The sequence below is a fragment of the Schistocerca piceifrons genome, chromosome 1 (genome assembly GCF_021461385.2).
Source record: "Schistocerca piceifrons isolate TAMUIC-IGC-003096 chromosome 1, iqSchPice1.1, whole genome shotgun sequence".
In the NCBI taxonomy this organism is placed as follows: Eukaryota; Metazoa; Arthropoda; class Insecta; order Orthoptera; family Acrididae; genus Schistocerca; species Schistocerca piceifrons.
In genome coordinates this window covers 706,498,494-706,519,469 of record NC_060138.1, presented here as the reverse complement: position 1 = coordinate 706,519,469, position 20,976 = coordinate 706,498,494, and the positions used below count along the sequence as shown (strand labels likewise).

Here is a 20,976-nt window from a genome sequence, read left to right as displayed (position 1 = left end):
TGAGACAATGAAAGTAGTAGATGAGTTTGGGAAGCAAACTAACTGATGATGGTTGAAGCAGAGAGTATACAAAATGTAGACTGGTTACGGCAAGGAAAGCGTTCCTGAAGAAGAGAAATTTGTTAACATCGAGTATATATTTAAATATCAGGAAGCCTTTTCTGAAAGTATTTGTATGGAGTGTAGCCATGTATGGAAGTGAAGCATGGACGATAAATAGTTTAGACAAGAAGAGAAGAGAAGCTTTCGAAATGTGGTGCTACAGAAGAATGCTGAAGATTAGATAGGCAGATCACATAACTAATGAGGTGGTACTGAATAGAATTGGAGAGGAGAGAAATTTGTGGCACAACTTGACTAGAAGAAGGGATCAGTTGGTAGGGCATATTCCGAGGCTTCAAGGGATCACCAATTTAGTATTGGAGGGCAGCGTGGACAGTAAAAATCATAGAGGGAGACCAAGAGATGAATACACTAAACAGATTCAGAAGGATGTAGGTTGCAGTAGGTACTGGGAGATGAAGAAGCTAGCACAGGATAGAGTAGCATGGAGAGCTGCATCAAACTAGTCTCTGGACTGAAGACCACAACAACAACATATTTAATTGATTTATCATGTAACTGAAGTTTAACTGATTCCTTTTAGCACTCGTGCAGATGACCTAACACTTCTCGTTATTTAGGGTCAACTGTCAATTTTCACACCATTCAGACATCTTTTTTAAATCGTTTTGCAATTTGTTTTTTAATCTTATCATGACTTTATTAGTTGAAAGATTACCAATCTTGGGGATTTTGCATTTCCCCCCCCCCCCCCCCTCCCCCCTCCTGCCACTGTTCTGACCCCTTTTGTGTACCGAGGAGGATCAGCTCCATCATTTGTTAATTTATTTGGAATAAATCTCTCAATTGCTGCCGATACTATTTCTCTGAATTCAAGCCACATCTGTTCTACACTTATATCATTAATTTGGAAGAGGTGGAGATTGTCTCTAAGGAAGGCGACAAGTGAATTTTTATCTTCTTTTTTGAATAGGTATATTTTTCATTAATTTTTGGAGGATTTTGGGGTTACAATATTCAATCTCGCTACAACCACCCTGTGCAGTTTATGAACTCAGGATTATTTGTTGCTAAGAGGTCAAGTGTGTTTTCACAGCCGTTTATTATTCGCGGGGGCTCATGAAGACATAGCAAAGGTTACTTCATTTAACAACTCATAATAATTAATTTTAATATTCAACTGTTGATAGAGGAGAATCTGTATGGGTATTGAAGTCATAGCTGGTGGGAAGAACTTTTACTTTATGGGATCCTTAGGAAGGTGCAACATAAGGTTTCTTTATTATTCATCTGTGCAGATGGAAACAAGAAAATATACCTCACTTTCATTCATAAAAAAATGAATAACAGACTCAGCTAAGCAAAAACTCACATTCAAAATTACGTTTTCGTATATTTCCTTGGGTATCTGTACAAATGCATGAAAATGTCTTCAATTTTCATGGATTCTCTTTGAATATCAATACTACAAATGGAATACTTGATGAATCAAAATGATCTTTGTCAGTACTAAAACAGTAACTTCTTACATCACATTCCAAACTTCTGATACTGGTGAAACAGGTGAAACTAGATGTGAAATATGGCTGAACATTCAGAAAAAAAAATATCATTCTACTATTAATGCAATAAAAGCAATTTTATGAGTAAAGTATTGAGAAGTAGACAAGCTAACAAAGCTGACTTTTTAACAATAACAATAATAATAATAATAATAATAACAATAATAATAGTAATAATAAATATTGCAAAGTGAAAGCGAAAATAACAAATTGACAAATCATGAAGTGCTGCCACCCAGAAGCCCACAAATATCTACGCATTTTACAGCTAGGCCACATCACACATGAGGATGTAAAAAATGTGGTCAGCAAAGAGTACACTCGAAGCGTCATGAAAATTTTAAAAAGCAAACTGAATGGTGCCAATATCATCCATCAAGGCACTCTACATCCGGGCCATACCCGTCACCAGATGCACTTGCAGGACTTGTGAGCTGAACCCAAGTAGAACTGGACCACATGAACAGGAAAACAAGAAAACTCATGACAAATCACCATGCACTTCAACCTAGCAATGATACTGACAGGCTTTACTTGTCCAAAAAAGCAGGTCGTAGAGGACTCTTGCAACTGGGGTAGACAGTGGAAGAAGGAAAGTATGTATTAGCAGACTATGTGAATGCTAGCAAAGAACAAGTTCTCACTAAAGTCAACAGCAAAGGTTCCCAAAGTAAAGCAGATGTAGAATAAGTACTGGAAAGCTGTTCTCCGATGACAGCCTGCAAAGTTAAGCACTGCATGGGTAGTTTTTGGGGAAGATTGAAGGCAAAACAGGTACAGAAAAGACATTGTTTTGAATGACCAAGGGAACTTAAAGAAGCAAACTGAATGACTTATTTTTGTTGCACGGGGACAAGCCATCAGAACTAACACCATCAAATCCAGAACTGAGAATTCAGCAAAAGATCCAAAGTGCAGAAGCTGATGAAACAGTTAACCAGACCTGGGGCTGCTGTAAAAGGATACTCAGACTGATTACAGGCAGAAGCACCATGATGTGGCATGAATGATCCACTGGATCTTAAGTCAAAATTACTATCTGCTGGTGACAAGGAACTGATGGGACCCTAACACAGAAAAGTTGTCAAAAACAAACATGCCAAATTCTATCCCAATTCCAAGTTCAGACATATTGAATGCTGGAACATAATATATCATATTCACAATTGTGGAGACAAAAGAAGACACGGTTCCAACTGGTGAGAAAAAACCTAAAAAACTTGCCAAATATGAGGACTTGAAAGTCAAAGTACAGTGACTTGAATGTAAACCAGTGAACATGGTCCCAGCAGATCTCAGCACACTGGGAGCAGTGCCAAAAGATTTTAGTAGGCACTAAGAAACCACTGGCACCGATACAATATGTATCTGCCAACCACAAAAAACCACAATACTGGAATCTCTACGTATTACTCATAGATATATCGTGCAGTCTTATATGCTTGGGAAATGTCAGACTAGAGATAAAACATAAAATCAATATCATCGTCATCATCATCATCATCATCATCATCATCATCATCATCAATATTATCATTAAAATAATAATGTGCGTGAAAATGTTTTATAAATCATGATGAACAGTGCTACAGGGACTTACTGCATCACTCACATCTGATGTTAGTTTGTATCCACTCTTAAACAGAGATTAGCACAACAATTTGTTCACAAGCTCTCTCCTCTTGTCAGCTTTGGGCTTGACTGAGCAGACTTTTGTGCTATTTTTATTTTGCATATAAATGTATAACCAATATCTTACGGGAGTATTGGAAGCATTATTCGGACTTTTTAAATTACTTAATTTTACTGTTGTATGATTAGATATGAATACAAATGCTAATATTAACAACAACAACAACAACAACAACAATAATAATAATATTGTGCTTTGCAACCATTGAAGGTATGCATATTAATCACATCTAATCACACTACAGTAAGAAAGATTAAATAATGAGTGAAAATGGAAAAGAGAAGGGGTGGGGGGGCCAGAGGGAGTTGTGGTGGTAGGCATTATACTGAGCAGTAAAGCTTACATGTCAATTAAATTTACAAAAATTAACTTGTTTAGAAAATAAAATGGACTACAGTGTTGCAGTGCATCCTGGAAGTGTAAGACATATTATTGTAAAATAATAAAGCAGAAAATATATGTAATCTGCATTAAATTCAAAGACGGTATCCAGATTTACCACATCTCTCACAATTTGGTATCACCTTTTGGTAGCCATTTGGGGCATTCTTTAGAAGGAAAAAATAAAATGTAAATTTCTTACATGGTTGGTTAAAAACATCATTTTTATTATAGCAAAATTTGGGTTTCATGCAGCTGCTACTGTTTGGGGTTACACAATAAATTATGAGGTTTCACTTGCAACTAACTGAGTGACTTTCACAGATGGGTAGCAGCATTAGGTATGAAAACATTGAATTTAGAGAAGCAGTAGTTGCATATCGGTGGTACGTTGGTCAGAGAGCGAGGAGATGCAGAGGTGAGTTTGTATGGGAATAAAGCATGGGACCAAGAAGCAGCATACAAAAAAGTTGCACAATGGAAGGCTGAACTCCGGAAAGTGAAACAGGAGAAGAGATGTGGAACAGAGTGGACAGATATAGAAACAGTGAGAAGATAATCGTGAGAAGTTGATACAGGACTACAGACTAAATTAAATATAATCACTTACATCATTAAACAGTCAATTTATACAGTTGGAAGCAAATTTTGTGTGCAGAAAAAAAACTGATTGATTCAAAATTTCATGTTATGAATGCCATCAGCAAATAACTGAGAGCTCCCAAACAAATTACAATGTATCCTGCTCCTGCTCAACTGTTAAGTAGGAGGCAGGTAATAGTCCAGTGTTGATGATGATGGTGTTTGGTTTGTGGGGCGGTCAACTGTGTGGTTATCAGCACCCATACAAATTCCAATCTTTACTCAGTCCAGTCTCGCCACTTTCATGAATGATGATGAAATGATGAGAACAACACAAACACCCAGTCCCTGGGTGGAGAAAATCCCCAACCAGGCTGGGAATCGAACCTCGGACCCCGTGATCCAGGGGTAGTAATGCTAGCCTCTAGACCATGAGCTGTGGACACTCCAGTGTTAAAGGCTTGTCGGTTCACCTTATTTTGCATACAACACTTTCATTACAAAGCAATGTTAATTACAGCAAAGCAATTAATTAATAACAATAATTAATAATTAATTTCTTTACATGCTACAAATCACAAATTCTAGTACTTACCATGGAATATGAAGAATCACTTTATTAACAACTTTGGGGATAATTCCCAGCTTTGAAAAATGCATCCCAGTGAACAGACCAACAATGGCCCACAAGCTTTGAAGGGGAGCAGGGTAGACTCCACATTTTATGTTATTCTGTAAAAGGGAATAAATTTAATATTACTAAATCAAATTTAACAACTTTTAAAGTCAAAGAAATTAAATTCCTCACACCATTCACACTCAATAAAGACAATGCAGTTATTAATTCTGTGTTACCACGGATTTTCAACCAAATGTTTTTTGAAACACAGGAGAGAGGCAGTTACACAACGGGTGATTACTCGAGAAACCATATTCTGCAAGTACTCATTGTTGAAAGCTTTGTTTGAATGGCATGTCATAATTTCAACAAATAATATTATTATATAAGCTTTGAATTCAAAGACTTTTAAAAAACACTTTTCAGTCAGTTTTAATGAAATGTGCACTGATATCCCTGAAAAACAAGGCATTGACTTCATCAAGATCGCGGGACATCCAGAATTGAAAAGGTGTCACATAACAAGATTTCATATTGAAGAAATTATTCTGAGTATTCCTAGATGAAGACTTCAGATGTTTAAAATTGGCAAATGAAGAAGGAATATGTGTAATGAAACATAGCTAAACCACCTTATCATTCTAGTCACAGGCATCCATTTAAAAAAAAACTGAAAATGTGTTTCTCAAAATTTTAAACAATGGCAAATAAAGAGTTAACACAGCATTGCCATACAATTTAAATCTGGCACCTGCTGCTTTGCATTGTTATCAATGCCAATAGTTCTAATTTAACATTGTTTAGATCATTTCCAAAACATTGACTGTGATGGCAGAGGTGTAGAATGGATTGTGCTCAACAACTGCTTAGGGTTCACCACACCTGAACACTAGCCCACACTAAGGGTAGCATAACTCCATGATTTGCTTTCTACACTTGAATACATATCATCCATCACTCATCCCCTTCAATGTTTTAGCAGACTGCCTACTTCCATGAAACACACAAGTGATCTTTTTCACTATGGGGCTGAAGTGCTAGCCTCACAAAAAAAGGATGTGTTGGCTTCTATGATCTCAACAGTATAGGTAATGGAATGAATTATTTACTTTGCAGTGGGATGTACACAGTTATTAAACTTACTAAAAGATAAAAGCAGTATGATGAACCAATACTCAAATAAATGCTCAACACAAGCACAGGATTCATAACCTTGTCTAACACACTGTACTGATCTACCAGGAATAAATTAATTTCTATTAGAGCATTTCACATTTGAAAACACACGTTTCAGTGATACATGCATTGCACCTTTAACGTGAAAAACTGGATGATTTATTCAAGAGAAAGGGCTTCACAGACGGGACAAATCAATAATTGATTGGTCCATCTGTGGCCCTTATGCAAACCATTATTGGACTTGGCATTGATTGATATAGTTGTTGAGTGTCCTCCTGAGAGATAGCATGCCAAATTCTGCCTAATTGGCATGTTAGATCATCAAGATCCCAAGATGGCTGGAATCTTCCAAAAATGTTCTCAATTGGGGAGTGATCTGCGACCTTGCTGGCCAAGGTAGGGCTTGGCAAGTGTGAAGACAAATAGTAGAAACTCTCACTGTGTATAGGTGGGCATTATCTTGCTGGATGACTTCCCATGATGGGCAACACCATAGGAGCAGAATATCATTGATGTACTGCTGCGGAATGAGAGTGCCGCAGATAACAATCAAAGAGATGAAAAGAAATAACACCCCAGATGATTACTCCTGACTGTTGGGCCAACTTGCAGGCAACAGTCAAGTTGACACCCCACTGCTGACAGGAGCATCTCCAGACACACCTTCTTCAGCTTGGAATCTACTGGAGTGGAATTGTCTTCATTGACAAGTCTTGCTTCAAACTGAGCCCCAACAACAAACTAAGATGTGTCTGGAGATGCCCCAGACAGCAGAGAGATACCAACCTGATTGTCACCCGCTGTTCGGCCTGATAACCAGGAGAGATGGTCTGGCGTGCCATTTCTTTTCACAGCTGGACCGCTTTGGTTGTCATCCATGGTGCCCTTCCACCACAGTGGTACACTGACAATATTCTATGCCCCATTTTGTTGATAATCATGGAAAGCCATCCGGGAGGTTTCAGTAAGATACACTCAGGTGACAAAAGCCATGAGATAGCGATATGCACATACACAGTTGGTGGTAGTATCATGTACACAAGGTGTAAAAGGGCAGTTCAATGGCAGAGTTGTCATTTGTGAAAAGATTTATGAAGTGATTATGGTTACACAACAGGAATTAACAGACTTTTTGAATGCGGTATGGTATTTGGAGTTACACAAATGGGACGTTCCATTTCAGAAATTGTTAGGGATTTCAATATTCCATGAACCACAGTGTCAAGAGTGTGCCAAGAATATAACATTTCAGGTATTACCTCTTACCATGGACAACATAGTGGCCGATAGCCTTCTCTGAACAACTGAGAGCAGCGGTGTTTGCCTATAGTTGTCAATGGTAACAGACAAGCTATATATTCATAATGGTTAGTGACAATAAAAATAAAATAACTGCTCAGTATTCTGTACTGTACCAGCTTTCACTTAGTATGCTCTCCAATAGCAGCAGCATTACTCAAATAGAGCATGTGCTCCAGTGTAACAAGAATGTGGAACAATATGAAGTACAGATGTGGAGTAGAATGTGCCCTTATAAGAAGTAGTCATCATCTGAACAACAGATGCTTCTATTGGGGGTGGTATCCCATTGCCTTTCTCCAGCCTTTGAAATGACTTCATCAGACAATTATGGAGGGACTTACAGTTTAAGGTGGGCTCTGAAGCATGGTGCAACTCTCTATAACAAACAATGTGAGAAGTGAACAAAGTCATAACTGACAGATAAAAAACATAGGACTGAGTGTGGATCAAATCTGAGACCTCTGGAGTTGGAGTTTAGTATTTTACCAATGATCCTCTAAGCTGCAGAGAATTCTCAATTAGTCATCAGTGTATTTCAACACAAGTGATTTCACGATGTGACTAGTGCATGAAAAGTAGTTCAGTTTTCTCTGTGTCATCTGAGGGAACCTACAAATGTATGAAGCCACAGGGAAAAGTTCTATGGATCACTGTTAATGAGTGTTTGGAGGTAAAAATGCAATTATTTTTCCACAGACTTGTTTAAGGTGAACAAATGTTGTGTAACATTTTTGCAATGAGTACATTCAATACCTAAAATGCAATTCTAGGAAGACTTTTGAACTCTAAGCCTACCATAATCTTTTCATTGGAAGCAAAATATTATCCATCTAAAAATGTTTGTAACTGTACGAACAGACAGAAGGTAGTGGAGGCCAAATTTGGTAAATAGTGTGAATGCTCCAAGTTTTTGCACTGCCAAAGTACTTTTTCATTGTGCTGGACCATTTTTAATGTAGTACATCCAGAGTATCGTCTAGTAATATTCACTAGTTATTTTTTTTACCACTGAGAAGGAAGAACATATTATACCTTCCAAAAAGCACTGGCCACAACCTTTCCTGCAGACGAAATCCAATTCACTAATTCTGGTGTGGACACAGCATCCAGCTTTTACGCACGAATGGCGCTTAAATTCCAGTTTAGTGTCCAGTGCAATATGGTGGACCCATTTTTCATCCATGGTACGTAAACATCATGTAAAATTATTTTCTACACTTTTCTTTATCTTTCTTTGCTCTTGCCATCTCTCTTTCTGTCCTTTGCCACTCTTTGCCTTCAGCTCATGGTCCTCTCCAGCCACAGACAAATCCTAAAACTTTAAAGGCAGGGCAACACACGAAAGCACGTGTGTGTGTGGGGGGGGGGGGGGGTCTATATATGACCAACAGTATACATCTCAATGCATAAATGGATACAGAAACCTTTGTTCTTTCCTCCCTGAAGAAGAAACTAACACTCTGGAAATTAGGTACATTTTTTATACTTTTAAATGTATCGTTCCACAGAAGTGGGTGTTTCTGTCTGTTTTTACTCTGATTTAACTCCACCAGGCACATTCTCCAAAGCAAATGTTCCACACAGGCTATATATTTGGAACTAGATTAACAGAAAACATAGTGATCACATCAAATTACAAAAAGAAAAGAGAGGTTAGGGTTTAAAATTCCTGGACAACAAGATCACTGAAGGGGGATCACAGGTTTGGAAATTGGCCTTGTCCTTTTCAATGGAGCCATCCCAGCATTTGCCTTGAACTATTTAGGGAGCACATGGAAAATGTAAATTTACATGGTCAGATAGGGATCTGAACTGTCTACCTCACACAAGAGGAGCAAAGTCTAAAGTAGTGTCTTCCACATGTCACACAGTAACAAGTATTTAGAGGTCTGCAGTAGCTATTTTTATCCTCAGTGGAAGAATGTTACTGTAAAAGTTTACTTTTAACCTACAATAAGTTTATCATAATTCCTCTTTGGATTAAATGTACAATCAGTTAGCTGTACGTCAAAAATAAGCCCTATGACTACCAGCCACTTTAAAATGAAAGATTCTCATACCTTGAATCTGGCAAAGCGTTTCTTCCAGGATCGCACGCCTGACTGCCATACAAGATGAAGAACCTCTCTGTCGAAGTTCACATCCCACCCTTCGTGGGTAATTGAGAAGGAAAATGCGACTGCCTGGTGGGCTTCCGCCATGACAGCACCTGATCACTGCCAGAGAAGTTGTAACCTGTCACAAAAACAGAAAGACATATAAATATGTGACAGGGTGATGAATTTATAATTTCTCTCAATGTTTTCTGTTAAATACACTGCTAGCCATTAAAACTGTCTCATAAGGAAGGACATCAAATTACAAGATTTTACTGATTGCAAGTGTGAAGTATAACAGGAAGAATGCATGTTTCAATTTATGGGCTATTTAGGGCTATGCAGGGTTCGAAACTTAGTACACAGAGCTGCCACCTCTGGCAGCAACAGTGACTATAACCCAGCTTGGCACCGAGTCAAACTGAGCTTGGATGTCAGATACTGTCTACTTTTTCCCATGCAACTTCAGCTATATTCATTCACCTGTAGTGGCCGGCAAGTAATAGCCTGCTATAATCTCAAAAGCCCATGACAAAATGTTTTCAATGGGTGAGAGATCTGGAAACGTACTGGCCTCGACAACAGTGAAATGCTCTCTTGTGTCAAGGTAGGTCAAGACAGCATAGGCAACACATGGTCCTGCATTATCTCGATGAAATAGATTGTCATGAAGACCTCAAAGATAGGACAGCGGCTTTCCACACTACTGGCTATGAGAACCAGTGGTGACTGCATCGTGTACCTAATGGCACAATATATCACCACGTCAGGTGCTCGGTTTGTACAATGATGACGAACGGGATCTGACAACATTCATTCTCCTCGGAGCTTCCACACACAGATACGTCATGATGCTCTACACTGAACGGTGACTCATCTGGAAAGACGAAGTGGTATTACTCCTCATTCCAGTCCAATATTATATAGTTGAATGCTCCATTTCCAGCGTGACTTTGCTGCTCAAGGTAATCCGTGATAATAGTTGTCATGCTGACAACAGTGTCGTCACATTGTCCGTGTGGGTGCCTTGCTGCGAACAAGCCCATTTCCTGACTCAAAATACGTTATGTGACAATATTTTCCCTGCATGACCGAGTGAAAAATCTTGTCCTGTCAGGCATTAGTCATGTGGCGCCAGTGAGATCCTTCATGGCATTCAGTATGGCTCTCCTGAACCTATTGATTCCATATTCACGTGACTTTAGTGTAATCCTGACCAACATGAGTTTCAATTACATGGAACGACAAACCACAGTCCCGATTAGTCACAATGCTGCCACTGGTGAATTCCAACACGTACTGAAAGGTGTTTCTCTTTCTTATACGAGGCATACCATGATCACCTCACAAACAATAAATTTTCAAATCCGATTTGTGAATGATAAAACCACTGCTTTAATCTCTCCTTACACTCAGAGTTTATATGGCGTTACACCTACCCTCTTCGTGGCTTGTGCAGGATGATAATTAGTGGTATATCCAAGCATGTGGCACACTTCGTGCCAGTTAATCCTTTGTTTCATGCCGCCTTCGTGGTGTTGTAATTTAAAAGCCAGTAATGTATTATTTATAGTTTTAAACTCAGTAAACATATTCAATACATTAAAAGGGATGGCAACTTCCAAAATTGGTGGCATACTACATTTACTGTGGCAAGCACCAACCAGGAGTAAGTGAAATTTAGTTAGTTGATACTATGAGAGAAGGAAATCGGCGACTTCCAGTCGATAGTACTGAACTATGGGAGTAAATTACTCAAGGAGTAAATTTTTCATTTACTTCCGAAGTAAATTTATTTACTCTATTGAAGCACCATTGAAGAGTACGCTACTACGTGAGTAACTTAAGGAGGAAATAAGGCCAAAATTTACTCCTATGAATTAGTAGGAGTATAGTAAGGGACTAAGGTCATGTGGCGCCAGTGAGATCCTTCATGGCATTCAGTATGGCTCTCCTGAACCTATTGATTCCATATTTGCGTGACTTTAGTGGAATCCTGACCAACATGAGTTTGAATTACATGGAACGACAAACCACAGTCCCGATTAGTCACAATGCTGAGATGGAGGAAGAGGTGAACATCCCAAGAACCTCTTGTCGACCCCTATTCAAAAATCTGGGAATTCTGACATTGCCCTCACAGTATATATTTTCTTTAATGTCGTTTGTTGTTAGCAATATTAGCCTATTCCCAAGAGTTAGCAGCTTTCACTCAGTTAATACTAGGCAGAAATCAAATCTGCGTGTAGAATGCACTTCCTTGACTCTTGTGCAGAAAGGAGTGCAGTATTCTGCTGCATCCATTTTCAATAATCTACCACAAGAACTCAAAAATCTTAGCAGTAGCCCAAACACTTTTAAGTCTAAACTGAAGAGTTTCCTCATGGCTCACTCCTTCTATTCTGTCGAGGAGCTCCAGGAAGAGCTAAAAAATTAAGCAAATTCCAGTGTTACATTGTTGATTTTCTTCATTTAAACTTACGACTTGTCACCTGAATATGTTTTTTTTTTATATTTCATTTTATCTGTTTCTAATATCGTGTTATAATTTCATGTATTGACTCGTTCCATGACCATGGAGACTTCTCCTTAATTTGGTCCCACGGAACAATAAATAAATAAATAAATAAATAAATAAATAAATAAATAAGGTGCAATCTTTGAGTTCTATGTTTTAACTGTCGAATTCTATGGACTACCTGGACTACGAAAAATATATGGAGATGGAGGTAGAGGTGAACATCCCAAGAATGGGGGCTGTAATGGAGAGAAGAGGCCCATTTGTGATCTACAGCGATAGTGATTTCAAAGAGTGGTTTGGGTTTCATAGGGAATCTTTTGAGCTGCTGTTTGGTATGCTGGAGCCGTTACTACAGCATAATTCTGACAAGAACCGTGCTTTGTCTCATGGGCTGCAACTTTTATGTGGACTGCAAATGTTTCGCACAGGTACTTATCAAATCTAGCAGGGGATCTCATTAATATCCATTTTACTACTGCTGGAAGAGCTTTTAACAGTGTGATAAACAGTTTAATTGCCTTAAAGCCACTGTACGTGTCCATGCCACAGAGCCAAGACAATATATCAAAGAACAAAAGGGAAGCTATCGAACTGGTGGATACCCAAATGTCATAGGGGCACAGACTGTGTACATATACCCATACTTTGTACTTCCAGAGCACAAGCAGAACTATATAGAAATCGCAAGCATTTCTTTTCTATCAATACACAAATCATCTGTGATGCCAATATGAAGACTTTGAACGTGGTAAGCCATTGGCCGAGTTCCACGGATTGGAGACAATAGTAGAGGTGTTGCAAAATTTGAACGCAGGTCAAGTTCATGACTATGGGATAAAGTTCCACCTTCAGCAGTTTCATTGCTAATTTCAGAGCACTTACCATCATCGGAGTTGCTTGAAAGTATCACATTATCTTCAGATGTGAAATTGTCGTTAACTCCGGCTATCCCCCCGAAAACTTACGGGATCATATCAACAACCATGTGTCTTTTATCTTCGTCTCACCTACTCCACCGCCAGTTTGAAATTGTTCTCGATTACATTTAGATTTCATTTTCTTTGCTTTCGCTTTAATGTCCTTCCAAATTACTTTAAGCTGCTCTTGTGATCTTTGTGTAAGAGCTTCTACGTTGTATTCAACGTGTATTTTTCCCCAAGCATCCTTTTGCCTTTTTAGCATATTGACACGTACTTTATAGATTCAATAGTAGTTACGTATTTTTTCAATACTTCAGCAAAACGCTTAAAATAGGGCTTTGTTTATTTTTCATTGTTCTCTTCGTTCAGGACAGCCCTAAAGGCGTTACTGTAACTTCCACTTCACGATGAGACGTGGAGTAAAGTGATATTCAGTCTTGGCTTTAAGGAACAGTTTTTCTCTGAGCAAGCCGTATAGTTTGAGATTTTTCACTCTGCAGCGGAGTGTGCGCTGATATGAAACTTCCTGGCAGATTAAAACTGTGCGCCGGACCGAGACTCGAACTCGGGACTTTTGCCTATCGCGGGTAGAGCACTTGCCCGCGAAAGGCAAAGGTCCCGAGTTCGAGTCTCGGTCCGGCACACAGTTTTAACCTGATAGGACGTTTTGTGTAGATTAAATTCTTACTGTAAGAAATCACAGAAATATAATGCAAGATCAGCACTCTCCTTGGAAGACACGTATAAAGTCCTCAAAGATTCTCAGCTTCACACAACCTCGATCTAAAAGAACACTGCACAGCAATTTCCGTCAAATACCAAAAAAATTGCGAGTTAGCGGCGTTGCAGAGTGCTGACTTGTCAGTCTGCTCTACTCACTGCACGTGGTCATGATTGGCAGTGATTAAGCAAGGAAAAATACCCAGTGCCTTCGACTTTGCACTGCTGAAAATTTGCAGCTGCCTTCTCGTCTGTCCAAGGTTCGCTTTATTTCGGTGCGGGTGAACACTTAAGTCTTATGTAACCTACAGCGTTTGCGAACGATGATTTGTGTAACTTTCGCGTATTTCCATGTCTCAGCTGGGAGACTGTGCCTCAAAAGTGCTAGATAGGGTCCAACACATGGTACTGACTAACTACAATTTGCCATACATCGCGAGAAGTTCCTTCATAATGACATAACAGTGAAACAACAATCTACGACAGTCTTCCAGTAGATGAGGACTATTAAAGCTGTAATAACAGGGATCTGAAAAGTGAGCAAATATGTAATGCCCTTAGTTGAAAAGTCTATTTCTTTCTCTCACAAAGTTATACGCTCATCATGTTTCGTAAATTTCACCATGGAGACACGCCCCCTCCCATATATTCACACTATTGCTGTGCATACTGCTAAGTAATCCATATCTTAATGCCACAACTGTGACCAACTGTGAGAGAAGCATCTTATTTAATACATATCATTTTGCTAAACAGTGTCTTTGGAGCTAAGAGCTTCTGATGTCATTTGAAGAGTGGAGGAACTCCCGTTTCAATCAGTCTCGCAATATTAGTGCACAATTATGCTACGACGTGCCAAACGTCGTATTCTTCTTCCACAACTCTTACTCCCACAAAAGGCGTATGGCTTCGAAACCAGCTTGAATGACCGAAAAAGCACTCCACAAATACTGATGACATTATGAGCATAGGCACCGTCTATTCCATTCCAAATTTTGGATGTACTGTAATACTTTCCTCTACTATTACGATTTTGTCGCATCTTTTGAAAATAATGTCGTCATTCCCGTTTTTTTCTGATTTTAGTACCTCTTCGACTTGCGTCAAACACAGGATATAGTCTTATACTGAAATCATTAAGTACATATACATGAATCGCAAAAATCATGAGACGCAAACTGGAAAAAAAAGTCAATAAGGATACTTCCTCTGTGGGATTTATAACACTGGCCTCTTTTTTTCTGTGACTCCTTCAAGTACTACCCAAATACCACTCTCACCACATCTGGTATACTTACGAGAGATGATGTGGGTCAATGAAGTGGTTCGTAAATGTGCAAACTACTAACCAAATTCAGAGTTACTTCCTTTAAAGGAAGTACTTAAGATTTTTTAATTAGTCATCCGTGCCCCCAAATAGGTTGAGAATCTCACTTTAAACACTCCCAAAAGACAGGAAAGAAAAGATGAAACAGTATGTACAACAATCAATTATGGACGTTGTTTAGAAAAAAAAAAAGCCGGACTAGTAAGAGTAAGACTTGCGCTTTAAGGTTTCCGTACAAATTTAATAATGTGTACAGATAATAATGGCCTGATGCAAGTCTTTCTATTGGACGCCACTTCGGCGGCTTGCATGTCCCTAACCTAACCCAGTTATCCAGAGGGGGAAAGGAGGCCCAGATTTTAAGGTTGAATCCGAACCACGTGTTGTTTCTGGGGACCCACATCGTTGAGAGGTGAAGGCTAGGTTAAAACGAAAACCGACAAATCCGTGGTCCGACCGAGATTCGGTCCCGTGACCTCTCGGATTCCAGGTACGCGCTTTACTGCTAGACCACCAGATCTGAAGCGTATGTAGGTGATTAATCGAAGTGTTTTGATATGTGAGTTTGCGAGTTCAAAAATGGTTCTGAGCACTATGGGACTTAACATCTATGGTCCGTGGGAAGCGAGAACGCTACCGCACGACCACGAGATGCGGGCAGTTTGCGAGTAACAAAATCTGTAACCTATATGGGCGCATCTTTTGACCACATTAACTTACAAGTTTAAATTTTTTACGCCGCTAAGGGACCGTAAACAGTGTACCTGACATAAGTTTTAACTTGATACCTCCACCCGTTCCTCAGAGAAACGGGTCTTACCTGTCGGACAGACAGACAGACAGACAGACAGACAAAAAACTGGTTCTATAAGGGTTCCGTTTTTAGCGATTGAGATAAATGTGTGCCGTATGGTGCTGCAATTAATTTGATGTGGATGATTATGGATATGAAAGAGAGGCAAAGGGTGAAACGTAAGATATCCAAAGGTCAGATAAAGACGTCGTCGCGAGGGTAGCATGAACGTCTACTCTCTCTCTCTCTCTCTCTCTCTCTCTCTCTCTCTCTCTCTCTCATATTTCTACCATGATAGTCGAAATTTAAGGTGTAAAATAAGTTGGACATTGTGATTATTTATCGCGAGGATTTATATCTGGAGCTACTCTATCCAAGATGAAAACAGCCAGCTGAAATTTTTTGGCATCACTATGTCTTTCAAACAGGTAATAACAACATTCAGTAAACAATTAAGGCCTTGATCCTTACTTTTCAACTATACGCTTTGAATACTTGGCCGTTACTTTCTGCAGTACACACGCGGCTTCGTGATAAAACGCCAGGAAGGAATATTTCTTTGTTCAAGACGACGACGACGCCGACGACGACGACGCCGACGACGACGCCAATTGTTGTGATGATAGTTACAGAGCATTCAACGGCATGAATATAATATATGGAATGGGTGGCTCAAAGAAGTCTTTCCTTACAATGTTACTGTGATACCGCCCGTGGAAATGTATCATTGGCTGTTTGGATGTGTGTGACATGTCTACGTTTAGGTGGCCACATCTCTTAAAAAGACCTGCGACGAAACCCGATCTGAATCTAGACGTGACAGCGCAGCCCGTGAAGCTCCCTGTGTGTCAACAGTCAACAGTCACACGGAAGCCTCTCCGGGTATCTTGTCAGGTATTTATGATAGCTGATTTCTTCAAGTCTCACGCGTCTTTATCGTCTCCTTTTTGAATGATTATTGCTCCTAAGATTTTCCAGACTCCTGTATATGCCTTAATATGAATGAGTCCTTAAGGACAGACGTTAAAGGAGGTACACTTGCGGAGCTGCACCCTGAAAGATTTTGGGGCAAATGTTGTTAGGACCTGGCACTTTACCATTTCTCACCTTAAAGATGACTGAGGTCACGTGTTCCCCTGCGAAATAAAGTACAGCTAAAGGGAAATTTATATGATGTAGCGAGCCGGGATTCGAAACCGGATTCTCCGCTCTTCGCGAATGGTTGCCTTGACCGTCTCGGCCATCCGTACACGCCTCCCCATTCGATTCAAATTCCCAACTGCTACTCACCACTGATGTGACTCCATTCATTTTCGCCACTGCTCGCAGTATCATTGTATTACCGAAATGGGACGAACGGCAGTATGCACCTTCAATGAAATAGTCTTATGCCCCTCAAGGCGAATACATAAAATTATGGGTGCGGTGTCCATTCTTTAGGACATGTACAGCGCCATTGTTAAGATATTCAAAATGCATTTGATTTCGAAAGCTAATGTGATTGTCATCGCCTGTAGCTGCGTAGTAATGTGGAAGAAGTGTCCAGAGAAGTTTCACTGACTTCTATCGACTCTTCGATGAGTTCAATTAATTTTAGGTGACTACTTTTCCTGATATCGATTTGTATATTTGTCCCCAGATGTTCCCAATTCATTTGTTTAAGACAAATAATTCTTTCCTTGGGCTTTCCTTTAAACAGTCGGTAATTCTCTACACCTGGCTCACGTTCTCAACTTCCTTATGATCATAGGTCAACTCAATGCGTTTTATGTATCGTTCTTCTTAAACTGGAAAATTTAGTCATTAACTGGTATTTTTTAAATATTTGATGAGCTTTTACAGGGTATTATTTTTCGGGACGTTTCAGATCAAAAACAGTTGCCGCAGAAGTTTATTCAGTCCAGTCAGCATCTGTAATTCCTAGATCAAATGTGATGGCACAGTGGTCACCAGCAGTGACATTCTTGTTTATAGTCCAACTATGGATTCGCTTCATGCCCGATCTGTTTGCTTACGTTACGTTTCTGCTGGTAACTGCATTTGCACTGTTCTTGTATGCAGTTGTGACCACCGCTATTCACGCAAGCAGGTTTAGCTGTCCTAACACCATCGTGTTCATACGTCACACGACTCTTCCACCTGACAGATTTCGCATCAGCACCAGTAACAATTATGTGGCAAGTACTATAATACAACTGCCCTTAATTTTGTCAAAATTAGATTCAACTATACAGGGTGTTACAAAAAGGTACGGCCAAACTTTCAGGAAACATTCCTCACACACAAAGAAAGAAAATATGTTATGTGGACATGTGTCCGGAAACGCTTACTTTCCATGTTAGAGCTCATTTTATTATCTCTCTTCAAATCACATTAATCATGGAATGGAAACACACAGCAACAGAACGTACCAGCGTGACGTCAAACACTTTGTTACAGGAAATGTTCAAAATGTCCTCCGTTAGCGAGGATACATGCATCCACCTTCCGTCGTATGGAATCCCTGATGCGCTGATGCAGCCCTGGAGAAAGGCGTATTGTATCACAGCCGTCCACAATACTACGAGCACGAAGAGTCTTTACATTTGGTACCGGGGTTGCGTAGACAAGAGCTTTCAAATGCCCCTGTAAATGAAAGTCAAGAGGATTGAGGTCAGGAGAGCGTGGAGGCCATGGAATTGGTCCGCCTCTACAATCCATCGGTCACCGAATCTGTTGTTGAGAAGTGTACGAACACTTCAACTGAAATATGCAGGAGCTCCATCGTGCATGAACCACGTGTGTCGTACTTGTAAAGGCACATGTTCTAGCAGCACAGGTAGAGTATCCCGTATGAAATCATGGCGGTGAATCGAGGAAGTACAGTACACACTGACGAAACTGTAACATCTTTTCTTTATTTGTGTGTTGAGGAATGTTTCCTGAAAGTTTGGCCGTACCTTTTTGTAACACCCTGTATATGAGAACTGATTGTAAAATCACGACACTGTGGACCAGATACCGCTTGTCGTCGTCCTGTGGTACTCATGTTTATCACATAAATGCGCCACTTTTGGAATAATTACTTTCCTGTTGAACATTACGTCGATAGTCTTCTACCAAATTGCACAATTACGTCACCACCAATCTACCACTCAGGGCGTTACCTTGCATAATTCACATGCGATTAATACTTATTATGCCCACCACCTCCTTTCTACGGATCACACCGGTCTTAACTAGTCACGTAGATCTTTCAGCTGATTTCGTGTATTCAGATGTCGACGCAGAATGCAATCAAAATCCTCAAACTAGGGGAAATTTGTTTTATTACCCTTAGGGTGAGGAGTGCTGTATGTAGTCTAGTAACACTTTCGAATCTACAAAATCGTAGATTTAGTTCCATTGCACTGTACAGATTTCCTGGGTACTGAGGTTTGGTCAACTAAAGCTTTAGAAGTACCATGCATAAACTGATATGCAACTGAAGGTCTCACCGTATTTCCGCAGTTTTCTTCCCTGAACTTCGGAAGTTTCTTCAAGGTGGTCAACTTCGGATGTAAATGTTTACAGAAATGGAGGTCGCTTTGAGATTCCGGCGCCACTCTTTCCCGTAGTGTGTTCGCAACAGCAATGTTGATATCTTCAAGGAGGGATTCTCTTCTGACGAAGACACTGTTGATTTTGTGAAGTTGTCTTACCACCCACCCGTGAAGGATTGACGATGCCAACGTTAGGAATGGCGAACAGAGCCGCCCTTCCTGGTCAGGCCTGCGAACGCAAGGCGGGCAGACAGAGACTCCCCAATCCTTTCCAACGACAACACGTCATTCCTGTTGTGTATGGTTGGAGACATTTCGAGGAATTTTCTTTCGTCGCTGGGAAGTTAATAATGAGGGAAAAGTCGTGTTGTTAATAACGACCAATTACACACGAGTCTTCCTTTACACCACTACAAAACAACAAAACTGCTGTTATGTCCTGAGATTTTAATGTAGTTGAAGTAATAGGTCAGAAACCAACAAAATTTATACACCAGACAGCAATCTTAACGACAGAACACTTAAAATGCTTCCACAATTTAACGAAAGTAAGTAGTTATACTGTTTTCTCGTTAGTGCAACAAACAGTAACTTCAGTAAAATCTGCTAAATTATGTTGGACTACTGGACGTAAACTAATAACAGGTTACTTCTTAGATAATTAAAATTATTTATATTTTGAATATGTGCTTAGGATGCACGCTGAAGCACGTGTACTAACAGTTAAATAAAAGTATGTTAGCCTTAACATAAAATGCGGTTTCATAAAATGAGGATTAACTGAACTGAGGTGCCAAACTTTCCCCAGTTATACGTGGCTGGGTAACCATTAATGTAAATAAACGGGAAGAGGCAGCCATTCAAATGTTAAAATGTGTTTCATACAAACTTCGATTGCTCACAAAATTTTTAAACCCTTTCTACACTCGTCCAATCGTAAGTTAAAACAGAGGGGATGTCTCCAGTCGTATCATTTCATGATTCCTTATCATATAAACAACATTCCATTAAAATATGGCGCACTACCGCAGACACACCATATGCATCGAATTCAGGAGGAAGCAATGGGTTAAATGGTAGTGCCCTGTACGAAGACTAGATAAACTGATGCCGTTTCAAAAACTTCCATGGTGGTGGATTGCTACAGCTATAAGTTTACTGTAAAAACAGTCGTATCTGCAACCTATTACTGTTTTTTACAATACAAATAATTTCGTTTCGTCTGAGTAAATGGACAGACGTACTACAAGGTCGGATTATCACTTCAACCATCCGTAGTTCAGCTTCACTCGTTGCCAGCCACTCTTTTTCCAACATCCCTTGACTGTCTTCCTCACCAGCGACGTAACTTGCCGTAATGGAATCTCACATGAGGTGACCGAATTTTCATCAAAAATCTGCTTGGCTGCTGCATCTGCTATCTCATCACAGCAAATTACGATGTGCCCCTATATGTGACAGTGACACATCTTCTCCTATGCTCATATGGAAACAACATGCTGTCCATGTTCTGAACCGATTTCTCTGTTCAGTACATTCTTTTGACGCTCTGTAGGGTGCTCTGCAAGTCACTCACTAGGAAGGTCATTGAACGGCCATATCCAATAAGGCTGATAGCGATTAACACCACATGTAACTCAGCACTGAAGACACTGGGTTCTGCTGATATGGGAATCTTTATGGCGCTGTCTAGGAAA

The 20,976-nt window shown here is 39.8% G+C and overlaps 1 protein-coding gene across 5 annotated transcripts in view; it reads right to left on the bottom strand.

The window, feature by feature from the left end:
- The window catches only part of LOC124710616 (carnitine O-palmitoyltransferase 1, liver isoform), a 267,710-nt gene that overhangs the window by 89,500 nt on the left and 157,234 nt on the right, over window positions 1-20,976 (bottom strand). For all 5 annotated transcript variants that reach the window (XM_047240940.1, XM_047240941.1, XM_047240939.1 and 2 more), the window contains 2 exons: window positions 9,442-9,616; window positions 4,877-5,013 (listed from right to left, as the gene is read on the bottom strand). In XM_047240940.1, the coding sequence (XP_047096896.1) occupies window positions 4,877-5,013; window positions 9,442-9,582 (278 nt within the window). In that variant the 5' untranslated portion in view covers window positions 9,583-9,616. The remainder of the gene's footprint in view (window positions 1-4,876; window positions 5,014-9,441; window positions 9,617-20,976) is intronic.